Here is a 23,851-nt window from a genome sequence, read left to right as displayed (position 1 = left end):
AACTCGCTGCATATGAGCCCAGAACAAAGATGAAGCTGCTCAAAACCTTATCCTAGCAAGCTGCTGCCCACTGTCTCTGGCAGATGACAGCATGAATAATGGAAGAGGAGGCAGTAGGCCATGGCAGATCCCATTGAAAGCTCAGTCTAGGTACCAGACAGAGTTACTCCCAGCAAGTTTGGGAACCATTTTTATTGTATGTGAGCGTCTTTGGATTTAAAAGAGCCATGCCTATGAAACATACATGGACTATAGTGGAGTTTATTCATATGAAATGCATATGCTTGAATTTTACATTACAATTTCTTGTTCTATACTTGCTTCTTGGAACACCCAGTTCAATTACACCTAGGAAGCCACTTTGCTCTTATTGACATCAAGCGGGAATCTACCAGTTGTCCTCAGTTTCTTGTGAATCTCCAGAATAATGAACAACGTGCAGCTAATAGAGCAATACAAGCAGATAACATGTGCAGCACTGTCCTAGATTTTCTTTTTATATGTTTAGGGTATTGTGTACAGTACAGGGTTTAGATCTAGGGCCAAGTGACCTCAAATAAACATATAGACAGATGATTCCAGTCTGCAAAGTGGGGATCTGAACTTTCCTAATGTTCACCAATATTCAAAAACAGAATTTTAAGATAGGAAAATTCAGGTCCAGGGCCCAACTTTCAATTCTTCACCCTGCCTCTCACCAATTTGTTTAAAATCCTTCAGTAAGCAAAATCTTAAGCTGTCCTTATGAAAGGATGACCCATAAGCTTTAGCAAAATTAACCGTAGGATGGGAAGTAGCTGGCACTCAAGGAATGTGTTGGTCAGGTAAGTGGACTTATGAGACTGACAGGGGTTCTTGTATGGCAAATACACCGTAAATCACTGCGCGCACATCCAATTTCCTCTCCCATTTGCATCAGACTGGCAAATGGTCAGCATTCCAGATGCAAACCTATGATGATGAATGATGATGCTGGAATTATTTTGATGATTATGCAGCAGTACAAAATGAGATGTACTATATTCGTTTGCCACAAAGATCCTAGCTATAGCTTTGATCTATTTGAAAGACAATACATGTTCTACAATACATTATCCATTAGAAATATCAATCTCTTTAGACTAAAATTATAACTTCTTTTTTTTCCCTTAAATTATATTTGATTCATCTGACCTTTGGGCAACTGCTCAGCTTGGCTTGCCCAAGAACTTCCCATTAGAAACAACAAGAGCTCTTAGAACAGTAAATGCTGTGCTTCATCTAATGTTGCACTTATGTCTCACAAATTGATGTTAACACCAAAAAAAAAAATAAAATAAAATAAAAAAGCTGGCAGTTACCCAATAAAATATTTACAGAACTAGGAAATTGCATCCACTGATAAATCTACTTAGTTTAGGTTCATACATGTTCCATCTTTGATAGCCAGTGTCAAGTTAACTAACGTCCCTTAACACGAAACTCATTACAACTTGAGCCATGCTCCCTGCTTCCAGGGTGCATTTTAGTCATCAAAATCTGGAATGTCATCGTAGGAGTAACCCCTGTAGCCTTTGGAAGCATAGTATGCGATGCGCAAGTGATAAAAACCTGGTAAGAACACCAGGATTCCAATGATCAATACCGGGATAGCTCGGTCTGTTCCCTGGAAGAGAGAAGCAGAGAAACAAAAGAAAAAAATAAATACATACATACATACTCAAAGCAAAGGCTTTGTAACAGGAGCTTGCCTCAGCTGGTGTCACACCCTGATCCTGCCTCACTTTCCCTCCTTGCCCAGACAAGCAAACCACCATAAGCAGGGCTTTGACCAACTCGGCCCTTGTGGAGTCTGGTTTATTAACATACACTAATTCAAACCTAGAATCTCTCGGCCTTCTTCTCCTGGACTTTTAATTCCTTCTTAAGGATTTGCTTCTGCCCCTCACTATAGGTAACTCTAGTCAGACCTACCCCTCCAGATGGTAGGGGCAACTTCCTCCTCCTCCTCTCAACCAGTGTACACTGCCAGGCCCACTCCAGGTTCTGAGACTCTCCAGAGGACTCTCCAGAGGCCTCTCCTAGCTCCTGACCTTCCCCTGTCTGACCAAGCAGGTTACCATCATGTGATGTCTGATCACTGGCCCAAATCTGTCATCCTCTGGGCGGCAGATAACTAGGCCCAGGTGGAGTTGAGCCCAACTGTCCATAAAGGCCAGTTCACTCTGTGTCAGGCTTGATTTTAAATCCCTCTAGACCAGAGAAGCTCCGATTTCATTAATGTTTTACTTGACAAGGCACAGGGAAGGGAAAACTATTGTTAGTTCTCATTAGGTTTATATGGCTCCTTTTCCAGCTTGGAAACATTACAACTTGGTGATGCTTTAAAAACAAAACCAAACTGCCAGGCACAGGACAAGGCCTGCAAACTTAGCTAAGGTAAAACTCTCCTGGGAACTAGCGTTGCACCCGAACAAGGGTCAAATCCTGCAGTCCAATCTATTTAGTGATCAGTTCATCTACATCCAAAATGTAGCCAACTCTGGAGTAGTAAGCAGCAGCCATTATTGAAGCAACATAACATAACAGCTTAGGAATAGAAGGAGAAAAATACTGTATCCAAGTGGAGTGACAGGCACAAATGTAGGCACTAACTACCTTGAGTGCAGCTTAAATGCCTAGATGGGCAGCCAGAAAAGAAAACTTTTAGATAATGTTTTCACCTCGTAGCTACAACTGTATGTACTACAGTTTGGGCAGAACATTCCTACAGAAGGGGCCATGAGATCTTGAGTCATGAGCAGTGATCAGGACCATAAGCTTGATATCTCTGAAAGACAGCAAACCCAGCACTCCCAACACCACAATCGCGTCAGTACTGGTAGCCGGCAGGACATCTTTTTCCTTATGCAAGCACAGACCAGCTCCACTCATGCCTAGCTGGAGAATGCAGATGGGACTACAGCCAAGGGCAGCAGGGCCACAGGCAAACGTTATCCAGGGAGAAAAGCTCTCACTCTGCCTACAGGCCTTGGCAGTGAAGTTCCATATTTAAGACAAACAAAAGTTGGCAGGAGGTGATTTTTTTTGGCACTAAACACAAACCATATTTTAAAAAGATATTCAGCCCACTTACTCCTTTGCTAATGTATCCTGCGAGGAGAAGCGCTCCTATGACAATCAGAAGGGTGCCGATCATGAACAGCACAGTAGCCAGTGCAATGGCCTTGTAGGGGATTTTGGGTGGGCTCCTCTTGAACTGCAGGGAAGGCAGATATTAAATGGCATTAGAACATAGCACATCTTCATGTCTTTGGTGAGCGAGGAGGATGGCGCCATTCAGATGAACCAGAGAAACCGCTACAGGGGGATTGCGAGAGCAGCAACATCTCGGACCTACCAGGTAAGCTCCTCAGTGCCTATCAGCTGACAGGAGTTCTGCCCACATAATGCCCCGTTCTCTCAGGGCAAGGATTCATATGCCCTTGTTCCCAGATCCGGCTGTAGCTCAGATAGATTTTGAAGTGTCAGTGTCTGTTCCCTTCAGAGCTGTCATTCCACAATGAGGTCGTCTCATCCCTCAAAGGAACAGATATAGATCTAACCCTCTTAAAATAACCAGCTTCTTAAAATAACCCAGCTCCAGCCCTGTGTCCCATCCCCGGGGCTTTAAGACACCTTTGTCCCCTCCTGATTCTGGGCTGCACCAGGGGTGAAAGCAGGCCTCACGGCTGTGTGAAGTTATGATAGCCTCCCCAATGCATCCATCACAAGCCTGAATGGTCGTAGCTGTTTGCACTATGACTGCACCCCCTCTGCTGGCACTCGTGTGCACACGTGGAGCATAACACAATGGGACTCATGCACAACCCAGGGGGATTCTTCTTTGACTTGCTGCAGGCTGTTTAGGTCCCTTATACCTAACCAGAGCAGCACACAGGGGCCAGAGAGGAATCTCATCCCACCATATTTATGGAGGTCAACAAGGAACAAAGTTGAGAGCTGTGGGATATTTTTGTCACCCAAGGAAAAAAAGAGAAAAAAAAAAGAAAAGTTTTCCTGTTTTCCCCTTTTACCTGCAGATCAATATAACCATCGTCAGTACTGGAAAGCTTGGAGTACTTTACTTTGCTACTGGGGATCCCAGCAGTTAGATTAGTACGTGATGGCATCATAACAAGGAGGCCGTGTCATCAGCTATAACCTGAAACAGAAAAGGTATTGCTTATAGCAGCCTAAACAAGAGGCAGTGTGGTAAAATGCAACGCTTGAAGTTTATTAAAAGGTTAAATATCATTTCTAAAGAAACAAGTTTCCTGACCTGTGTTCCTAACAACACTTTAACTCATTATTAAAAAAACAAACAAACAAAAAAAAAAAACGCAACAACCACACCCCATACCTAGCATTTATACAGCATGTTTCCATCCACAGGTCTCAAAGTCCTTTACAAATGAGAAGAAGCACCATTATCCTCATTTTACAGAGGAGGAAACTGAGGGTACATCTATACTGCCCGCCGGATAGTGTTCGATAAATCGGGGAATCAATTTATCGCATCTCGTTTGGATGCGATAAAATCCATCCGCTAATCAACGCCCCTACTCCACCTTGGCAGGAGGAGTAAACAGAATCGATGGGGGAGCTGTGGCAGTCAACTTGCTGCCGTGAGGATGGCCAGGTAAGTCAAACTAAGATACTTCGACTTCAGCTACGAACCCCCAGCTAGTGTAGCTCAGGCCTTAGACACAGAATGGGGAAGCGACAATGACAGTGCAGGGAACATAAAGATGAGCTGCTGCCTAGTGAGTTGTATGGTGGGATATGCCAGCTCCCTTAGACATGTAGTTCTTTCCCCCTCATTTATGCTATTTGTCCACTCTTTATACCTCACTCAGCATAGGCTCTATTCAGTTTCACTAGCACAGCATGGCAAAGCCTCGGTAACAAATACTGCAAAGGAATACTGAATTCCATAAAAACCTGGAACTGTTTTCAGTGGAATTTAAACTACCACCTGCATTAGGGTTTTACAAAGTTTTGTTGTTTTAAGAAACAAAGCCTTGGAAGCTGTTGCAAAATGGAGTGGTCTGTTCCTCCAGACCGCTCTATCACAAGACAGGCCAAACACAGACAAGTGGATGGAACAGGACACTAGGGAGGAGGAGGAGGTTTCAGAACAGGAAAAGCAGAAAAACAGAAGTCACAGCTCCCTGTTTATCTACCTAGATTAGATCTGCGAAGGAGGTGATGTTCAATGCTTGAGCTTTATTTAGCCAAGCCACACTTGTACCCTGTAATTTCATCTTGCTGTGAATCCAAGCCCTGTGGTTTTCTTGCCTGCAGTGACACCCAGTCAAGATTGTACTCACCAGGCTGGGGTATCTGGCTTTGTTGTACAGTTGATGGCCTTGCTTTCTTGGAGCTGAAACCTGCGTTTATCCCGCCATTGATGCCTCTGTAGCAATACACAGGAGGCGATGTCTAAGCTGGCCTGTCAGTACCCAGCCCTCAATGCATCCTGCCACCAGTAAATCTCCTGGAAGTCTGAAACCCAGGATAGCTTAGCTGTTCCTTCCACAAGCACTGCTGCTAAGAACTCATATCCAGGTCTCAGGTATCTGTGGCTCCGAAGGAATGACTTCAAATCTGCACTGCAGTCTGCACTCTACAGCCAGTGGGCAGGCCCATATTTAAACAGCATTTATAGGATACCATGATGCTCCAATACCGTTTAGTTGATAGGGGAAGTTCAGTTCACTGCACAAAGGCTTTTACTGCCTCTTTTATTTACTAAAACCAGAAAAACTTGAACATATTTTTTCCCCACTAAGTGCATATCCTGATTCCCAAATTCCTTGGAGGAATTCTGCCCAGCTCTATAACCTATTTAACAATATACTTTTTCAAGCTCTCTCTCCCTCGAATTGAAGGAGGGTTCCCCTTTCTTGAATACAACACAACCCCACCAAACACTGTCAGCAGGCCTCTTCTTCCCTGCAAACTTCAAACCTTGCACAACTGGTAAGTCAGAGGTACTCTCTGCATGTAATGTGCATATGCTTTGATTTAAAACTTAAATCTGGAAACTCTAGCTGTATCCCAAAAGGCAGAAGAAGTGAATGGTTAGTTCGTAGTAGCAAATGGCCAGTAACATCTTAGCCATGGGCTCAGTTCAGTATTTTGGTTCCTTTACGGACAAAGCAGGCAGACAAAACATGTTTCTAATTTCTGCCACTACCGAGGATAAAGATAACTCACTCCTCAGACACTTCACCTTTGGGGCCTATGTCCTCATCTACTCTCAATGTTCAATGACAATTGCCAGGAAGTGCATGGTATTGGCAGATACTGCATAAGAAATACTTTGCGTTGCATTAGAGCCTTTTGAGTATGTCAAAGCACTTTTACATACAATAAGTAAGTCCCACATACATCCATGAGCTAGGTATTATCCCCACTTTACAGGTGAGGAAACTGAGTCACAGAAGTGATTTACACACCAGAAGTCTGGTCCAGACAGCTGGACAAAACCCCAGATTTCCTGACTCACAGTCCTGTGCCACGACTACTTATTTCCACTGAGAGCAAAGTGGACCCGATTCTGTGTTGACTTGCCCCAGTTTTACTTAAGGGCAACTCCACAGTCTTTTTTGTAATCACATCTGATTTACATCAGTATAAATGAGAGAAGAGTGGAGGCCTGTGTGTTAATGTTGATAACTGTCAATAAGTGGAGACTGAGAGCAAGTCATTGAAACTCTCAGAGCTAGAGTCTTATCTGCTCATTTATATCAATGTCAATCTGGAGTATCTCCACTGAAGACAACAGATAAACTCAAGATCTAGAATGGGTAGTGTCTAGCTCACTATCCGCCCTTCTTTATAGCTGAAATCTCTTTGCAATCCAAGTTTTCTATGATGTCTAGCCACCTTCTAAATACCATAAAAGTCAGTTGATTTTACTTCCAGAATAAAGCTCAGGATCTGACAGATCCCACTACCCCCCGCCCCCCCCGGACTGCTTGTACAAAGAGAGTCTATCCTGGCCTTATAAGAGCAACACACTCTTTCTCAATCATAACCCTGCTAAAGGAAGACCGCTTTAGAAGTTTTAAATTCTCACTAATGTCACAAACTCCATGGAGAGATCCAGAAAGCACAGTAACATAAACCTCTAGGAAGTTTATCCACTGCGGCTTTAAACAAACATGGATTAGGTGCTCTAATGAAATTATTCTCTCCGCTAACAGGAAGAATTCAAAAGGGGGCTGTTCATAAGCTTATCTGGAATAGCATGGCTCTGTCACTTGGGGGCAGATCAAATCAGCCAGTTCACTGTGTGTACCCTAGAGATGAAAAATATCAAGATCTTAGCACAAAGAAGCAACATTAAAATTTCACTGCAACAGTATTCTGTACCTGTTGCTCAAGCCCATCTCTCCCAGTATTGCTCTACTGCTTCTCTGCGGCACCTATCGAAAACCAACCCAGGAAGTTTATGCCCCGTGACAGTCATTTCCTTCCAGGTTAAAGCACTAAACCTCATTTTGATTTGACTCCGTTTCTTCTTTAAAAAAAAAAGAACAAAACAGCACTTGATTGGTAGCTGAAAAGTGGAAGCTGATTGGACAGCTTGTGCTGCGTGCCAGCTGCTAGGGCTCTGTGTAATATGTGTCACACGAATGGGACAAGCTGGGGCTTGTCTGCTGAATACAGAGCTGTCCTGTGTGGGTTGGTGGGTGAGGGGGATCTCAGAAGAGCTATTTCCAGACAGCTTTTTTTGTCAAGCATCTTGCTCTTACAATTAAGGATTCTGCAGTGTCTTTTCATGAGGCATTTATAAATATCTCATTTATTTTTTGAATGGAGAGCTTACTCACAATTTATGTCTCAAGATTGTAAAATCCCAGATATGCTGCCTGCAGAAGCTTTCAAAATTGGTCAATAAATTCAATGGGGCACTGTTAGTTATTTACAAAATGTATCAAATAACTTGCATTGATACAGCACTTTTCAACCCAAAGGCTCGTAGGTACATGATACAGATTTGTACAGCACATAGATCGCCACCAAAAAAAACTGAAGTGCTCAAAATCATGAGCTGCTTTTTATAAATAAGAAATGTGGGGACCTTTTTATTTGCCATCTAGCGTTTCAGTTTTTAGGGTTCACGCATTCCAACTTTTATCCCCAGCAAGAACAAGAAGCTTCCTTAAACAAACAGACAAACCAACCACGAGTAGGGCTTCTAGATGCTAGAGATGCAAACAACAATAATAAAAGGGCTAGATCCAGAGATTCTGTCAACCATACCAAATCACAGATATGTTTAGGATGAGGCACAATAGCTGTATAACTACACAGCATGACTTCACACCTTTAACACGGGAACTGCAGTGTCACCAGCACCTGTAACTTTATTGCAAGTTTTGTGTTTTTCTGAAGCATTGGGAGTTGTGCAATTGTGTGTGTGTGTGTGTGTGTGTCGGGGGGAGGGGGCGTTGTTTGTTTTTTTAAGTCAGCTAGCTCTTGGTGGGGAAAAAAGTTGGATTGGGGAGGGAGTAGGGGAGGTTTAGGTTAGATATTAGGAAAAACTTCACTAGGAGGGTGGTGAAGCAGTGGAATGGGTTACCTAGGAAGGTGGTGGAATCTCTTTCCTTAGAGGTTTTTAAGGTCAGGCTTGACAAAGCCCTGGCTGGGATAATTTAGTTGGGGTTGGTCCTGCTTTGAGCAGAGGGTTGGACTAGATCACCTCCTGAGGTCTCTTCTAACCCTGATATTCTTTGATTCTATGAATGCGTAACCCCGAAAAGCTGAAACGCCAGACAGCAAATAAAAAAAAATCCCAACATTTATTATGTATAAAAAGCAGCTCATGATTTTGAGCGCCTCATCATTTTGGGGGTCTGATTCATAACTTTTCAATGCTTAGCGGTGGCCATAAGGGAAGTGAACATACCCGACTGAAACAAGACAAAACATAATGACTCAGGTTGATATTTAGCTAGAATACTAAGGTTAACACTCTTGCTAAAAATAACAGTTGTGCGTGAGACAGAGTCACCTATTTTCTGCTCTATTAAACTACCAGGGGCTTTGACTAAAATGTTCCTATGATGCTCCTTTCATTAACTGGAAAGGGGAAAAATATCATGAAGTTCAACCAGCCTCAGCTGCATGGCTGGGGGTTGCGCCAGAAAGGGAAGCTCAAGGCTACGACCGCTAGCCCTGCTTCACATACACTGGTGAAACATGATTAAAGATTACCACCACGGAAGTGTAGACCCATTCCTGCACTTGACAGTCATCCAAAGCTGATCTCAGCTCCATAGTCCAACATCACATTTCTGAGTCTCCTTGCACCTCTGTACAGTGAGAGCAGCTGATTGGGCATTTAAAATAGACCCGAAAAGGTACTATAACAGGAGAAAAAGAGGGGCACTGACATTGGATTCTTTACTGACTCAGTACATAGAGCAGTTGCAGCTTTTGGCTCTGACAATGACAGGCATTCAGGCAGTACCACTTGACCCAAGGGCTCTAAACCACATCTAACAATCGACTGACAATATAACATGTGGAAGAGACTAGCAACTCTGCAGAGGGATGCCAGAAGCAGCCATGAGTCGCTCATGCAAGGTGGAGACATGCACCTTCAGATTAAAAGACTGCAAAGGGGTGTTTCTCTAGTGCAGTTTTTCAAACATGGCCACCGTGGCTGCACGCAGCCACCAGGGGCTTTTTGTCTGGCCACGACAGCCACTTGGGCGATGATGGGGAAGGGGGGCAAAGCATCAGCACCTTCCCTTCCCTCCCTGTCACTCACAGATGTGCCACCATCCTGCACCAGCTCTGGAGACTCGTGGGGCACAATGTTGCAGGAGCAAGGTGAATTCTTAACCCACCTGAGGGAGGGGAAAGGGGGGATGGGAAGGCTTGAGCGTCAGCCCTGGGGTGGTTGGGTGGCAGGCTCCAGCAGTGGGACTTCAGGAGCCTGGCTGTAGGGCTTCGGGTGCCAACCCCTGGCTCTGGCTGCGCAGTGGCAGGTGCTGAACTCCAGCTCTGGCCATGTGGCTCTGGCTCCCACCTCCAGCCGCTCAGTGGTGGGCACTGTTCCCCAGCTCTGGTCATGGGCTCAAGCAGCAGGAGCCGGCCCTAGATGCTGACGCCTGGCCGTGACAGGTGTTGACCCTAAGCTCCAGACACATGGCTCCAGGCCCCAGGGCTGACCCCCCACTCCCAGCTACATGGCAGTGGGCACTGATCCCTAGAAGTGGAAGCTGGCCCCACGTGCCGACCCCTGGCTCTAGCTGCGGAGCAGTGAGGTTAGCTCTGGCTGCATGGCAGCAGCACTGACCCATGGCCATGCAGCACCAGTCCCCAACTCTGGGCTCTAGCCACACAGTGGCATGTGGTGGGCCCTGGGTGCTGACCCCTGGCTCTGGCTGCATGGGAGTGGGGCTCACCCCCACTATCACCTCAGGTTCCCACTGTCTTCCCCATCCCCCGATCGCCCCTGCTGCCCCCTCATCCAGGCCTTATTTTGTCCTGAGGCTTACTGAGAAAAGTGGTATTAACAAACATGCAAGTATCTCTTTTCACAGCAATACTTGTATTATGGAGTCTGCCAAAAATAACCAAAAAACCCCCAACTAACCAACCAAAAACCCCCTACATAAATTACAATGGTTTGGATGTGTGTATGTGCATATTTCTTTTTCCCAGTTAGTACAGGAAAAAGTGTCAAGAGTTGGTGGTCACACTCTGAGACCACCAAAAAAAATTTCTTGCAAACCCCTCTGGGTGGAAGAATATGCAAGATGGTGACCAACTAGTAAGATTAGAATACCCTGTGTAACATGGAACTGTCATCCATCTCTGCCAGGTGGTTTGGTCGAGCACAGGAAGTAGTCTCAATGCTTGGAGAGGTATTGAATCAATTAAACAAGCAGGTTTACAGGTCTTGAAAAGTCCTCTTATGTTCCTACAGCAATATGGACTGACAGCAGCTCTGCATGGGAATTTCTGCAGAAATATCCTCAAACCAGTTGTACTTTGAGGTAGCAAAGTACAGTAGTGTTGATTTTAGCCTACTGCTGCCACCTTGTGACTCTTTCCTGCTTCATCATTCTTTCAAGAGAGAGCTAGTTCAGTCATTTTGTAACTAACACAACTGAAGATGTTTGGAGGTTTAACACAGCTTCCAGGTAGGTTTGACTACTGTACACAAACATGCTTTGAGCATATCATGGTAGCGGAATTATATTTAGAACAGTGGCTAACTCAGACCAAAATACACCTGTTCTAATGTTCATGAATATATGACCCCTTCCATACCCATTAAAAGGTCTTGCCAAATTTCTCTAGCCGTGGGCCTGGGGGGTAGTTTAACTCACAGTAATACTTAACTCTTTACCATCCTAGCTCCCAAAACAATTTACATTGTAAAGTGCTAACCCAGAGGCCTACGCATGCCAAAGGAGCTGATTTTCAGTGGCACTTGCACTGTCCAGGTTGTGGTGACTCTGCATTTTAAAGTAGGCTTCTTAAACGTTTTAAAAAAACCTTATTTACTTTACATATAATACTTTAGTTATATAGACTTATAGAGACCTTGTAAAAACATTAAAATGTATTACTGGCACAGGAAACCTTAAATTAGAGTGAATAAATTGAAGACTTTGCACACCCCTTCTGAAAGGTTGCTGACACCTGTGCTAACCTAATACTCTCCTGCAGCTGGGAAAACAGTAGATCACAGTAAGGGAATTAATTCCCCAACAGTTCCCTGTCAATGAAGGTTATGTAGCTAGTAATACACAAGACCTACTGAGAATTTAAGTAATACTTTTAATTTAAACAATGTCTGAAATAGGTTGATGCAGTTTATTGTAAATTATTAGAAAACAAAATGCATCACCTTTCTAAGAAGCTGCAAGAGAATGGAAAGTTATGGAATTCTAATGTCTAACTCAAAATGGCATTACTGCAACCATTTTGTTAAGTGACATTTTGAAATCAGTAGTAAAATTCAATTGCTATTTGTTTTGTATACAAGTTTCTACTAAACTACTTTTGAACTTGTCATTGGTCCTAACACCAATATTTCATGAACCTTTAGATAATTTACCAAAGCTGCAACTTGAAAATTTCAAGTTTGGGAACATGGACAAGTCTGGAAATTGGAAGTGCACTGGTTTAAATACACATTTAATTCCTTTACTGCCACTCAAGTAAACTTTAAGGAATCAATCAACATTGATGTAAACCATCTTAAATCAGCTGAGCATAACTATGCAAAGTCCCCTTAATTTACACAAACTGATTCTGCATCTGTGGTTACACTGTAATGTATGTGAATGAGATCATGGTACTCAGACCTCCCTCCTACATGAAGAAGCTGTTGCAAAACAAGTAGAGTTCACATACGCTGTAAGAGTGACATTGATCACACTCACTTATATCACTTGTCTTCCAGTTACAGCCAAAGGAGGACTGTTTAAGTGAAATTAGCCAAACTGTATTTATAGTTTGTGTCAGTCATGTAATTGCCAACAAAAAAGCTCATGGTCATATAAGAAGTTGGAAAGTTGCTGCTGTTTCCTATTTTATTACATGTGTTAGTGCTTCCTGCAGTCTACATTTCTTTGATTTTAAGAAATAGATGTTGGCAGTAGTATTCAGACTGTTAGTCTATTCATAGCTATGCAGGATAAAGAACATTATTCAAAAATTACCATTTTCACATTTCAATTATATTGCAGTTCCCCTTTTGACAAGGGGATTGTCAAAGTTGAATTATGTTTACATTAGTCACTTAGGAAGGCATTAGTAACCTCACTCCACTGAGGTTTCACAGGTAGAGTGCTAGAGAGATCCTTTTATTGTAAGTTACTGTTTCAATATTGCACCCTTTACCACTAGCAATTTCAACAGGAACTACAAGCTTGATCTAAAAAACAGCATCTAAAAAAGAATGTGTAAGTAGACAGTGTAGAATAGCAAAGATACAGATATGTTTTTCAAAGTAGGTACAAAACAAATTAAGTTGAAAAAAATATTTACAGAGAATATCTACAAACATGCATAACAGTATTTTTAACTTCTGACTAGACACTTTCTTCATCCGCAGAAAAGCAGTTTTCATCTCCCAAGACTCTCAGAAGCTCTTCCCTTGGTCCTACTGCATTTTAAGAACCATCCTGCTGATCCTCAATCTTTGGGGCAAGATAATATTTTAAATGTCCCATATCTGCAATCTTGTACTCCACAACTGAGGGAGAAAAAAAGCAAGTCAGTTACTCAGATCACTTCCAATGAACAGTGTCATTTATGCCTGTGTTGAGACTTTACAATGCAGCTTACAAATGGTGTAACTATACAACCTTGTTTTGAAGAACTGAAAGCAGCATTACTTACCTAATGGAACATCTGCAGACATACTAAGTGTAACTGTAGGTGACAGTGGTGTGGCTTTGGTAAAAAAATTCAAGTACCTCAAAGCAAAAGTTAGCTGGACTGGCTCATTCATCTCTATTGTAACCTAAGAGGAAGAAATCAAAAACAATCACGAATTAAGACTACAGTGCTCTTAAAAGCAAGATCAGAGCGCCATTAAGTATTTGCCATTTCTGCACTCGTATTTTCTTGAACAGAGATTTCATGTCCTAATAGCCCATAAATGTAGTACAGCACAAGCAGCAACTTCTGGGCACTTTATTTGTTACAGCCCCAGTGACAGCACTTGTCTACCACAAGAGAGCAGATGCCAGCTGAAACACTAGTAATGTTTCCCCACCCACCTCCCGTTTTCCTGATACCTATGTATTACTCAGTCCTATATTAGAGACAGGAAAGACCCCATATTTTGTAGCCTGTCAGTTTTCTAAGCCCAGTCAGGTAGACTGGACTTTTGAGTCAATATTCCACAAATGTTTCAGCAAGTTGCACCTGCTCCAACACTAGTGAGAGACTCAAGTCCCAATATTTTGGAAAATTTTCAGAGCACCATCAAACTTACAGCTTCTTCCTCCTTATCCACATTACTGGTCTGTGACAGCTTTATGTTCCCATTTCCCAGTTCTCCATTAGCAGAAAATTTTACACCATCTTTTGCACAAGAGATGACAACAGCATCTCCAATATGGCTTAGATCTCTGCAGATCCGTGCAAATTCACCAGAAGGCATTTTCACTACACAGCTGTATTCTTGTTCCTGTGAGGAGACAGCCTTAGGTAATTTAACAGTACCAGAACAAACTTTTGTACTCTGTCACTTACATATATTAGCCCATGTGTATCATACTGCAGATTTAAGCCAAAAATACCACTCACAGAAACAAGTCTAAGGCTTATACAGAAATTTAATGAGAGCTTTGTTGGGAAACAGTCTGCCTCAAAATAAAGTTCACATTTATTACATTTCCTAACAGGAAGCTAGTTACAAAACATTTTTTGACAGCTAAACATTCAAGTTATTGGCTTATTTGTAAAACCCAATAATGTAACTTAGATCAGCAGTGGAGATAAAATTACTTACAGGAATTCCAAGTTGTTCCACATCTAAATCCATTAACTTCATCTCATAATCAGAGACCTTCTCCTGATCTAAAAACAAAGATATTTGACTAGACCTGTTCCAACACATTAAAGCTAGGGCTGCTAAGTTCTGTTTCATAACATTTCCTCAGCATAGTCTTAATTCAATAAAAAAAAATCACAAAAAACTTGTTAGGTTTCTTCTTGGTGTCAACTTTGTGAGTATCCCAATGCCACAGTTATTCTTTAACTAAATATCCACTGAAGTCTACTCAAAGTATAAAGCTTAATGAAGTTAAATAGTGACTGATGGTTCAAAGATATGCACATCTTTTTCTGAACAGCAAAGAAAGCCAACCCACTGATCAGCTGTTCTGAAATGCAGAATTACAACATTTCACTCCCAATTCTGCTTCATAACTGAATTAAATAATTTTGTATCTTATTAAAATAATTTGGAATCAAGATATTTACTTGGTGCCTCAAATACTAGAGCCAATGTATCTGCATTATCCTCTGCTCTGAGAGTGATTATGTCTTCATTGCCAGCACACTTCAGTATTTTGGACATACTAGAAAAAACAAGAGCATTGATTACTAGGTCAGTTATACTGCACCAACATCCGCCCCTGCGACAGTGACTGAAACAATCACAGGGCCGAGGGACAGCTCTGAGTGTTGCTCAACTTGCCTTCCCACCTCCCGGGCCAATACAGAGCGCAACGTAGTGATGGGAGCTGGGCGGACGCCTCCGCTCCAGCGCGCCCTGGCCAGGCCATGGTACTCGGGGCCCATAGGCCCCCCGCCCCACGTGCAGCTTTCCCGCCAGCGCGCCGGGGCATTGTGCGACTGGCGCCGAAATGACGTCAGCTCCACCAGAGACCAGCGCGCGCTCTCCCCCGCCTTCCCAGAGAACTTCGCTCTCGCGCGCCAGCCAGTCACCCCCCCACCGCGGCTGAGGGAACTGAGCCTCCCCCCGGCCCCGCTACCTGGCCAGGTTGACCCCCATGGCGATGTTGCGGTCGCAGCGGTAGGTGTCGAAGCCCTCGGAACGCAGCGTGAGCTGCACCAGCGAGACGTGTGAGGAGTCCATGCTCTGCAGGCTGATGCCGCCCGAGCCCAGATCCCAGCAGGCCTCCGTGATCAAGTCTTTGAGCGCCTCCAGCACCCGCTTCAGCACCGAGCCCTGCACCAGCCGCGCCTCGAACATCCTGTCAGCGGGGGAGAAGCCACAAAACCCAGCGCCGCACTGCTCCGCACACAAAGACCCCCAACTGCCTCCACTGCGCGCCAAACGACGGCTCTTATAACGTCCCTGGCCTGGTCCCGCCCACTCGTCGTGCTATTCCAATCATACACAGGTCGGAGCCGGAAGCTTCGCCTACAAGTCACCAATTAGCGCCCCCGTAATACCGGTAGACCCGCCCCTTTGTCAGCACAGCCGCTAATCGTGGAAGCGTCATAAATCACGCCCACATGACTGTGATCGACCAATCACTAGGTAGATAACATCGTGCCCAGCTTGCCTATCACCTGACGCGTAACAATAGGAGCCACACCCACCAGTTAATGTACGACGACCAATCAACACATGGCTCTCCTTGTCTATACGTAGCTGCAAATCGCTGTTCTCTCCAATTCTGGACACCGCCGTAGTGTCGGCAGCTTTCCTTAGCTTCTCTTCTGCTGACCCATCCCGATCTGGCTTCCTCTGTCTGATAGAGCCATGGGGCCCCAGTGGTCGAGGGGAGTTGAGAAGAGGATGGGGGCTGTTCGATGGAATGCGGAGGCCCCGAAGATTCCGTGGCAGTTGTTTGATGGAATATTGGGGCCCCCAAAAAATTCCTTGGGAGGAGCTAGATGGAATGTTGGGGCCCCATAAAGTTCCATGGGAGGAGCTAGATGGAATGTTGGGGCCCCGTAAGTTACATGGGAGGGGCTAGAAGGAATGTTGGGGTCCCAAATGTTCCACAGCAGTAGCTGCGTGGAATGTGGGGGCCTTGAATTTCTCATGGCATTTGTGGAGTTGCTTCTGGTTGGAACGTTTAGGGGCCTGTAGGCCTTGGAGCTGCTGAGGGAGTGGAGCAGGGGGTGATGCTGGGTGGAACATCAGGACTGTAGGGTCTGCTGCAAATGTGGGGGGCTGCTGAAGGGAATGTTGGGGCCCCGATGGTTCTGGAGCAGTTGTGCACCCATGCACTCCTCTTTGGATAGGGGCTGATAAGTGGAAGCTTGGGCCCCCGGGTGGTTTGGTGGAAATGAATGGGAAAGCAGGGTTTGCAATAGCAGGATGGTATGTTGGAGCTGGAATGCAGAGTGGAATGCTGGAGTCCTGAAGGTTGTGTGGCAGTGCAGAGTTGTGATGGGCTGAAGGCCCCATGGCAGTTCTGGGTTGCTAGATGGGATGGGTTGGTCAAGCTGTTGAGTATGTCAACTTGCATTGATTGTGGTGGTCTTTGTGGTGATGTACTCAATTTGTAGCCTTCCAGGAACTTTCTGGTTTTTATGATGCGTTCTGTGGTCACGCAAAGTATCACAGAGCTCAGAGCCACTTCCTACAAAAGCGTAAGCCCCCCTGAGTTAAACATTATTCCTTTCTTGCAACCAGTTAAAGGCATGTAACATACAGCCTAGCCGCACCAATAGAGATCCTTGATACACAGGTTAGTAACTGCATTACAATGTCAGTATCAGCGACAGCTCCAATGCACCATCACCCGCCACTTGTCTTCGAAATTGCAAAACCTTTTAACATTTTCCAAGTTCTAAAACTTCGAAGTCCTCATTCCCCACCAATCTGTTGTTCATTGGTTGCTGAACAGCTCAGGTTATTTTACTGCTATTTGGCACTGGTGCAACTATTGCTGGAATACTGTGTCCAGTTCTGGTGTCCACAGTTCAAGAAGGGTGTTGAAAAACTGGAAAGCGTTCAGAGAAGAGCCGTGGGAATGATTACAGGATTAGAAAACATGCCTTATAGAGTTTGACTCAAAGAGCTTAATCTATTTAACAGTAAAGGGGTGACTTGATTACAATCTATAGATCCTTACATGAAGAACAAATATTTGATAATGGGCTCTTAGTTCTTGTAGAGAAATGTCTAATAAGATCCAACAGCTGGAAGTTCAAGCTGGACAAATTCAGACTGGAAATAAGGCATACATTTTCAACAGTGAACATAATTAACCATTGGAAACATTTACCAAGGGTAGTGGTGATTCTCCATCACTGACAATTTTTAAATTACAGTTGGAAGTTTTTCTGAAAGATCTGCTTTAGGAATTATTGTGGAGGTTTCTGGCCTGTGCTATACAGGAAGCTAGACTTGATGCTCACACTGGTCCCTTCTGGCCTGGGACTCTGTTTGTCCTCACACCCCAAACACTGGCCTTTGTGTCTCTGTGAAGCCCTGCCTGAGCAAATACAGTCAAGGCCATGTGGTTTATGTAGGCTAGGATGCACCTGTAACCCCAGCCCCCGTGCTTGTTCTGCATGGAATTAGTGACTGTAGGCGGAGGGGGAATTTTTGGGGGGTGATGCCATCCCTTTCCTGGTGAGGGGGCCAAGGATGCAGCACACTGCAGCAGTAGCACTGGAACAATTTTTATATTGGGGAGCATGAGATGCAAATTTTAAACCGTTACATGATGGAAACCACTTCAAGCCAAGGGGGTGCAGCAGCACCCCTATTCCAGCAGCTCTATACCACATCACCGCCTGCCCTCCCCCTGGCCCCCCATGCATCCATTGGTCTCCTCTGGTGTGGGCATCCCATGGGTTATTGCACTAGATACGCCACTGCGTACACCAATCACGGCGGCCTCGGCAGGAGAGCTGCCCACATCTGGGTACACATGGGCGGGGAGCGCGCGAGCGAGGGCTTCCGCATTGAGAATGAGGCTGGCGGAGAAAGACGGTGGCCACGCCCACCTTTCCGCTCCTGCGCCTACTATTGGCTCGGCCCCTTTACCCCCTTTCTCCCCGCCCCATGGAAGCCCCGGGGCGCTTGCGCTTGCGCTTGCGCTGCTGCCGCCTGGTCTCGCGCTGCAGCGTTCGGAGCTGTTGCCTCGGGAGCGTCTGCGGGCGCGGACAGCGGAGCGCCAGGCGCGGCGGCCTCTGGCCAAGATGAGTGAGCTGAGGCAGAGGCTCGGCCGGGAGCCCGGCGGGGCCCAGGAACCCGAGGAGAAGGTAACGGGGCGGGGCCAGAAGTGCACAGAGGCAAGGCACCCAGTGCTTTGGGCTGGTGCTTGCAAAGGGGCCGGGGTGGGGGGTTGCAGCGGCGGTGGAGTGCGGAAGATGGTCAGGGGGAGCTGCAGTTGGGGTGCTCATGGGATGCAAAGGAGACGTTGCTCACGGGTGGGCTGCAGAAGATTGTAATGAGCTGCGCAGGGGTGGGTCGTACAGAGAGGGGTGCAAAGGTTGGGGTGGTATGAGGAATTAGGAGTGCAGTGTAGTGATGTATGCTTCATCGGCTTGAGGGGCCGTGCGAGGCTGGGGTGTAGGATGTGCGTGGGTTGCACTGTTGATGGGATAATCAGCATGAACCAGAGCAAAGATATTTCCAGCCCTTCCTGAGGAATTGGGGTTACAGCGGATGATTGGCCTGATGGCAGTTCCATCCCCTTGCAAGAGCTGTTTTGGTAAACAGAAGCTTTTTGGTTCTGGTCTCCCACCAGAGCTGTAGGCTTATTTGTCACCTTTCTAAAAGGTGCTAGGAGCCATGTGTACCTTGCAGGCAGACAAAATCTCTCAAAACAAGAAGTTGGAGTACACTAGGCTATATGGTGTCTATAATCTGTTACAGCACTTCTCAGTACCAAGAGAACTTGGCATTTATTTGTAACCCAAAGCTGGGCTTTGAGGGCAAGTCCTGAGTAAACAAGACCTATCTGTGGTTGTTTTTTCTATACATTTATAGACATATCTACTGTTCCTGATAGGCATATTGGTCCTTTTTTGGAGTGCAACTGGTTTCTGTTGCAGAAAGTCTGATTATTACAGTAATGTGGATATTATATTCTTTATATACTGCCCCAAGTGTACACAGCATTTTACAGACCTACCCAAAACAACCAAGTCCCTGGGTGGAGGAGCTCACAATGCAGCTATAATATGCCACCCCCCAGGAAAAAAAAGTATGGTCTGTTGGATTACACAGAATTTATAATTTCAGCAACCTAATGAGAACATTTAAAGGGGTAAGAAATGTAATACACTGTTTTTGTTATTTCTCAAACAAGAACACATCTAGATGTTTTAAGGGGGAAAACTCACCATCAAGTTGTCTTGTAAAGTAACTCTGAAAAGGGTTGTGCTGTCAAGATAAAAATCATATTTAAAAATACATCTGTGTCCTTGCATTTAATCATGTTAGGGACATTGAAAATGAGAACTGAAAAACTGTATTTACTCTTTACTTGCTCATTAGGTTAATTTTTGCATCTTGCCCAGCCTGGAGGTCAGTTTTCTTTTGGCTCCTGTTCCTTAGGGCAGTGTTACTGTGCTTGTCCTTCCTACACTGCAGTGGAATGTTTGAACTACTTAAAAGAAAGAAGCTAAAATTATGACATTTCTATGTTTAAGTAATCCTAGAGGAATATGTAAAATCCTATCTTCTTTTGACAGCTTGCATTTCTACAATTGCAGCAATGTTCCTCTAATACCTCACATGAGTTTTAATATATATCTTTGGTTCTAATTACCTATACCATTCTTGCATAATTATAGAGCTGAAACTTAAAGGAGAAAATGACCCTTTATTGAATGGGATTGCTAAAAACTTGCCTTAATTTAGGTCCAAGGTGCTGACTGTCTCGTAGCTTATATGAAGTTGTATCCTCTCAACAATTACTGACTTCCATTTGTTCAGTGCTAATAACATTTTAATTTTTTATATTAAACAAAAGAGGATTAACTCCTCATCAGCTAGGTAATTGCATTTGTATCCGTTGCAATTTATTTTGTGGCAGGGGAATTTATAGAACTCTCATACAAAGGCTTAGAAGGATTAGATTTGTATTGGTAAATGTTGATAAACATCAATTTCAACATGCGCACAAACTGATTTGAAAAATATTGTAATCAATCTTTATCAAAATGTACAGCTAGGCCAAGTAAGAATGCTGCTTGAGAACTTATTACAGTTTGATTTAAGGATATTTGCTGTGTATTTATTGACATGTGATGACTGTTTGTGATTTAACTGTTACAGAGCTTTAATGAATCCAAGTATGTATTCTTGTTAAATAAGTGTCTGATTTCCCCCCAGCTATTGCCTGACTCCCCTACAATTTTCCCAAACTGTGAAAATTTCAATAGGTAAAAATACAAAAGCCTTAAACCCCATAATTTTGCACAACTGTAAAAATGTAAATCAGTAAAAACAGAAAAAAGCTTAAAATAAACTGATTCTCCACTGAAATCATTAAAGAATTCTGCTAAGGTCACTTATCCTGCAATACTTTCGTAGGAGTTGGAATGCTTTCTTGGAAGCTTGGAGACATTCGTATTGCTTAACTGTGATGAAAACATTCGCTGTCAGCCAAACAAGCTGAGCTTGTCTTAGCTATGGGATATGTTCTTCTTTAAGAATGTCAGAGGGCTGTTATAGTGTAATCTCTCTTGTTATCTACAGCTAACAAAGCTGTTTTTTCATACAATGAGTTTTCCAAAAGGGCTTCTCCAGTTATATGTGAGCGGATGCCTTGAGATGCAATCCTCCCAATAGAAGTCTGGGAATTATGAGGCATCGCTCATCCCAAAATAACCCAAACCAGCAAACAAAATGTGAAAGACAAAGAATTACTGCAGCCACCTCTGATGTTAAAGGTGGCAGCTGTGCAACAATACACAGCAATTTAGGGTGGGAAGCAAATAATATTTTGAAACTTAACAGGGAGAGGATGAGGTTGTCAGAATGTGATGACCTAAATTGGGTGCTTGGCAAGATTATCTCTAATGTATTTTCCAAGGCCTTGCTTATGCAATGAGGTCCGTGTGAGCAGACCTGTGCAGCAAGCTGCCTGAAAGACCCCGTGAGGTCTGACCTGGTAAAGCTGATTAAGACCAGGGTTGTCTTCCTCATTGTTTTGGAAAGTGCCTGGTACACTTGACGCATGATAGCAATAGAAATAATAGTAACTGAGTGTAGCTTGTGTGGATGCTGTAATATATGTGCAGGTCTTTTAGTTGAACCCTGCATATCATGTTTGAGCATCGTTATATGGAAGAGACTGTTACCCATTTTCTGTTATATTTGTAGCCTTGCCAAGAATAATAATTCATCAGAGTTTGCTCTGTTTCACAGAAAAAAATTAGCTTTGAAAAGAAGAGAAGCTCTGTATAATTCTTAAATGTTTTCTTTTTGCTAATTTTTTTAAGTTAAAATTGTACATTATTAAAATTTAGCATTTCAGCATTTTTTCCCTGCCTACATGGTGCTTTACACTTCTGTCTGCATTGATAATGGAAACAAGTTAGTTTCACTTTCTGCTCCTGGTTCGCTGGCACAACACTAGCTGTTATGTTTCTCTTTCTGTTGGTACAAGGGAATGTTTAAATGTGGAAGTTTTCTCTGAAATGAAAACACATACACAGGGAAATGTTTTCACAGAATTAGATTTTGTAAGACTTTAGATTCTGGGTCTCAAAGATAGGGGATAGGATCCGTTTGTTTCCCTCCAGATCATAGTGAAATGCAACAATTAGAGAAATGTACACAGATGTTAATTTTTCTGTACCTGCTGTGTGGATAAATAGGAGCTCAGTCCTGTTGACCATCTATTACCAACAAAGGATTTGATTAAAAAATAACTGTCAGTGGGTGTTTGTTATTAGATGAATATGATGAAAGTTCTCAGCCCGTACAATACAGTTCAAGGCTCTTGTTCGCCCTTGCTGTTTATAAACTCATTCTTTTATTTGCTATAAAATTGGATGTGGATGTCTTCTTAGTTGAAGTGAGGAAAGACTTTAAAGTGAGTGAGAGATCAAAGCCTAGTGCCTGTTTTACAAGCATCCTGTTGAATCACATTTTCCTTCAACTGCAATTTTACATAAGTGCACCAAACAAATCTAACATTTTTTTTTCTTTTGTACATGAGATCCAGGGATTTTTCAAGAGTCTCAGGGGCCAGTGATACATACAGCTAGCATGTGTGAGAAGGGAGGAGGGCAAGAGTGTGCTATTTAGAGGCATAGTCTTTAGGGCTGCACATCTTACTGATGCATGATTTACGGCTTTCTTTGTGGTTCACATCCTACATCTTAGTGGAAAATACCATCCCCTTTTAACTATAGTGGCAACTATGGGAGTGAATGGTAGAAGCACATTTCATAGAATAGAATATCAGGGTTGGAAGGGACCTCAGGAGATCATCTAGTCCAACCCTCTGCTCAAAGCAGGATCAATCCCCAGACTGATTTTTTTGCCCCAGATCCCTAAATAGTCCCCTCAAGGATTGAACTTACAACCCTGGGTTTAGCAGGCCAATGCTCAAACCACTGAGCTATCCCTTCCCCCCTTTAGCAGCTCTGCTGCGAGACATACTTGCACAGTGGGCCATACAGATGAAATTTTCCATTGCAGTGTTCAGATACTTCTGCTGAGCATGCACAAACCAATAAACTTTATTTCTAAAAGGGATGGGGGAGGAGGTATTAAAAATTAAATGCAGGAAATAGAGGGAGAAATGCATAGTGGATGGAGGAGCACCAGAACGGGATGGGGCAGGGGGCCATGGTGCCATCACTTTTAAAAGTGGAAGAGCATAGGTCACATTTTACCGGCTGTAAGGGTGAGGGAGTGGGGGGCTCAGGAGGAAGGGGGTGTGGCCTCTGGAAGAAGGGACAGGGCCATGGTTCAGGCACTGGTGTCTCCTCCCACTTTTAGGAAACTTCTGCTGCTCTTGGTCAGGATTCCTGGGTTCTATTCTTGGTGGGAGTGTGGTGACTTTTGGTGTTTAAGTGGGGTTTAAGTGTTGAATTCTTCATCACTGACCTTGTTGTTTAGCTATCTGTATGCTTTATAAAACACCTATCAGAGTAGCATGTAGCTAGCCAACTCTAACTTGACTTTGTGCCTCTAGTATCCAGCTGTATAATGGGTATATATGTGTCTGCCTCACAAGGGTTTTGAGAATCCTCACTAATGAATGTGAAGTGATTTGAAAGTATCAGGAGCTATGTTGGTGCCACATGTTGTAACACTAAAGCAAAAGAAGGATAAAATTCCTGTAGCTCAGCTTTTGCATTGTGCTCTGCTTGGGTGCATATGCACCCCCTCAGTTGGACAGGTGGGGGCATATGGCGAACAGAATAGAGAAGCTGAGAC

At 43.9% G+C, this 23,851-nt stretch overlaps 3 protein-coding genes across 4 annotated transcripts in view; 1 reads left to right on the top strand and 2 right to left on the bottom strand.

The window, feature by feature from the left end:
• Positions 1–245: 245 nt before the first annotated feature.
• Positions 246–7,546, bottom strand: TMEM230 (transmembrane protein 230). 2 transcript variants are annotated; one of them, XM_032786734.2, is made up of 5 exons: positions 7,402–7,545; positions 5,352–5,437; positions 4,056–4,183; positions 3,116–3,238; positions 246–1,645 (listed from the first exon to the last, which is right to left on the bottom strand). In XM_032786734.2, exons 3-5 carry the CDS (start codon positions 4,152–4,154, stop codon positions 1,505–1,507), a joined length of 363 nt encoding a protein of 120 aa, XP_032642625.1. In that variant the 5' UTR covers positions 4,155–4,183; positions 5,352–5,437; positions 7,402–7,545; the 3' UTR covers positions 246–1,504. The 2 variants fall into 2 exon arrangements, with proteins under 2 accessions (XP_032642625.1, XP_032642615.1); XM_032786724.2 differs by lacking the exon at positions 5,352–5,437 and having other exon boundaries at positions 7,402–7,546.
• A 3,027-nt stretch (positions 7,547–10,573) lies between these two features.
• Positions 10,574–15,848, bottom strand: PCNA (proliferating cell nuclear antigen). The gene is made up of 6 exons (XM_032786711.2): positions 15,510–15,848; positions 14,995–15,092; positions 14,522–14,589; positions 14,003–14,197; positions 13,402–13,525; positions 10,574–13,255 (listed from the first exon to the last, which is right to left on the bottom strand). The coding sequence occupies exons 1-6, from the start codon at positions 15,728–15,730 to the stop codon at positions 13,173–13,175; spliced, it is 789 nt and encodes a 262-aa protein (XP_032642602.1). The 5' UTR covers positions 15,731–15,848; the 3' UTR covers positions 10,574–13,172.
• Positions 15,849–18,519: 2,671 nt separating this feature from the next.
• CDS2 (CDP-diacylglycerol synthase 2) overlaps positions 18,520–23,851 on the top strand; it is a 47,724-nt gene continuing 42,392 nt past the window's right edge. Inside the window, exon 1 of the mRNA XM_032786680.2 lies at positions 18,520–18,708. Within this exon, the coding sequence (XP_032642571.1) occupies positions 18,646–18,708 (63 nt within the window). The 5' untranslated portion in view covers positions 18,520–18,645. The remainder of the gene's footprint in view (positions 18,709–23,851) is intronic.

This window comes from Chelonoidis abingdonii, chromosome 2, assembly GCF_003597395.2.
Source record: "Chelonoidis abingdonii isolate Lonesome George chromosome 2, CheloAbing_2.0, whole genome shotgun sequence".
Classification (NCBI taxonomy): domain Eukaryota; kingdom Metazoa; phylum Chordata; order Testudines; family Testudinidae; genus Chelonoidis; species Chelonoidis abingdonii.
The sequence above is the reverse complement of the archived record's forward strand: the minus strand, read 5'-3'. Positions and strand labels throughout refer to the sequence as shown.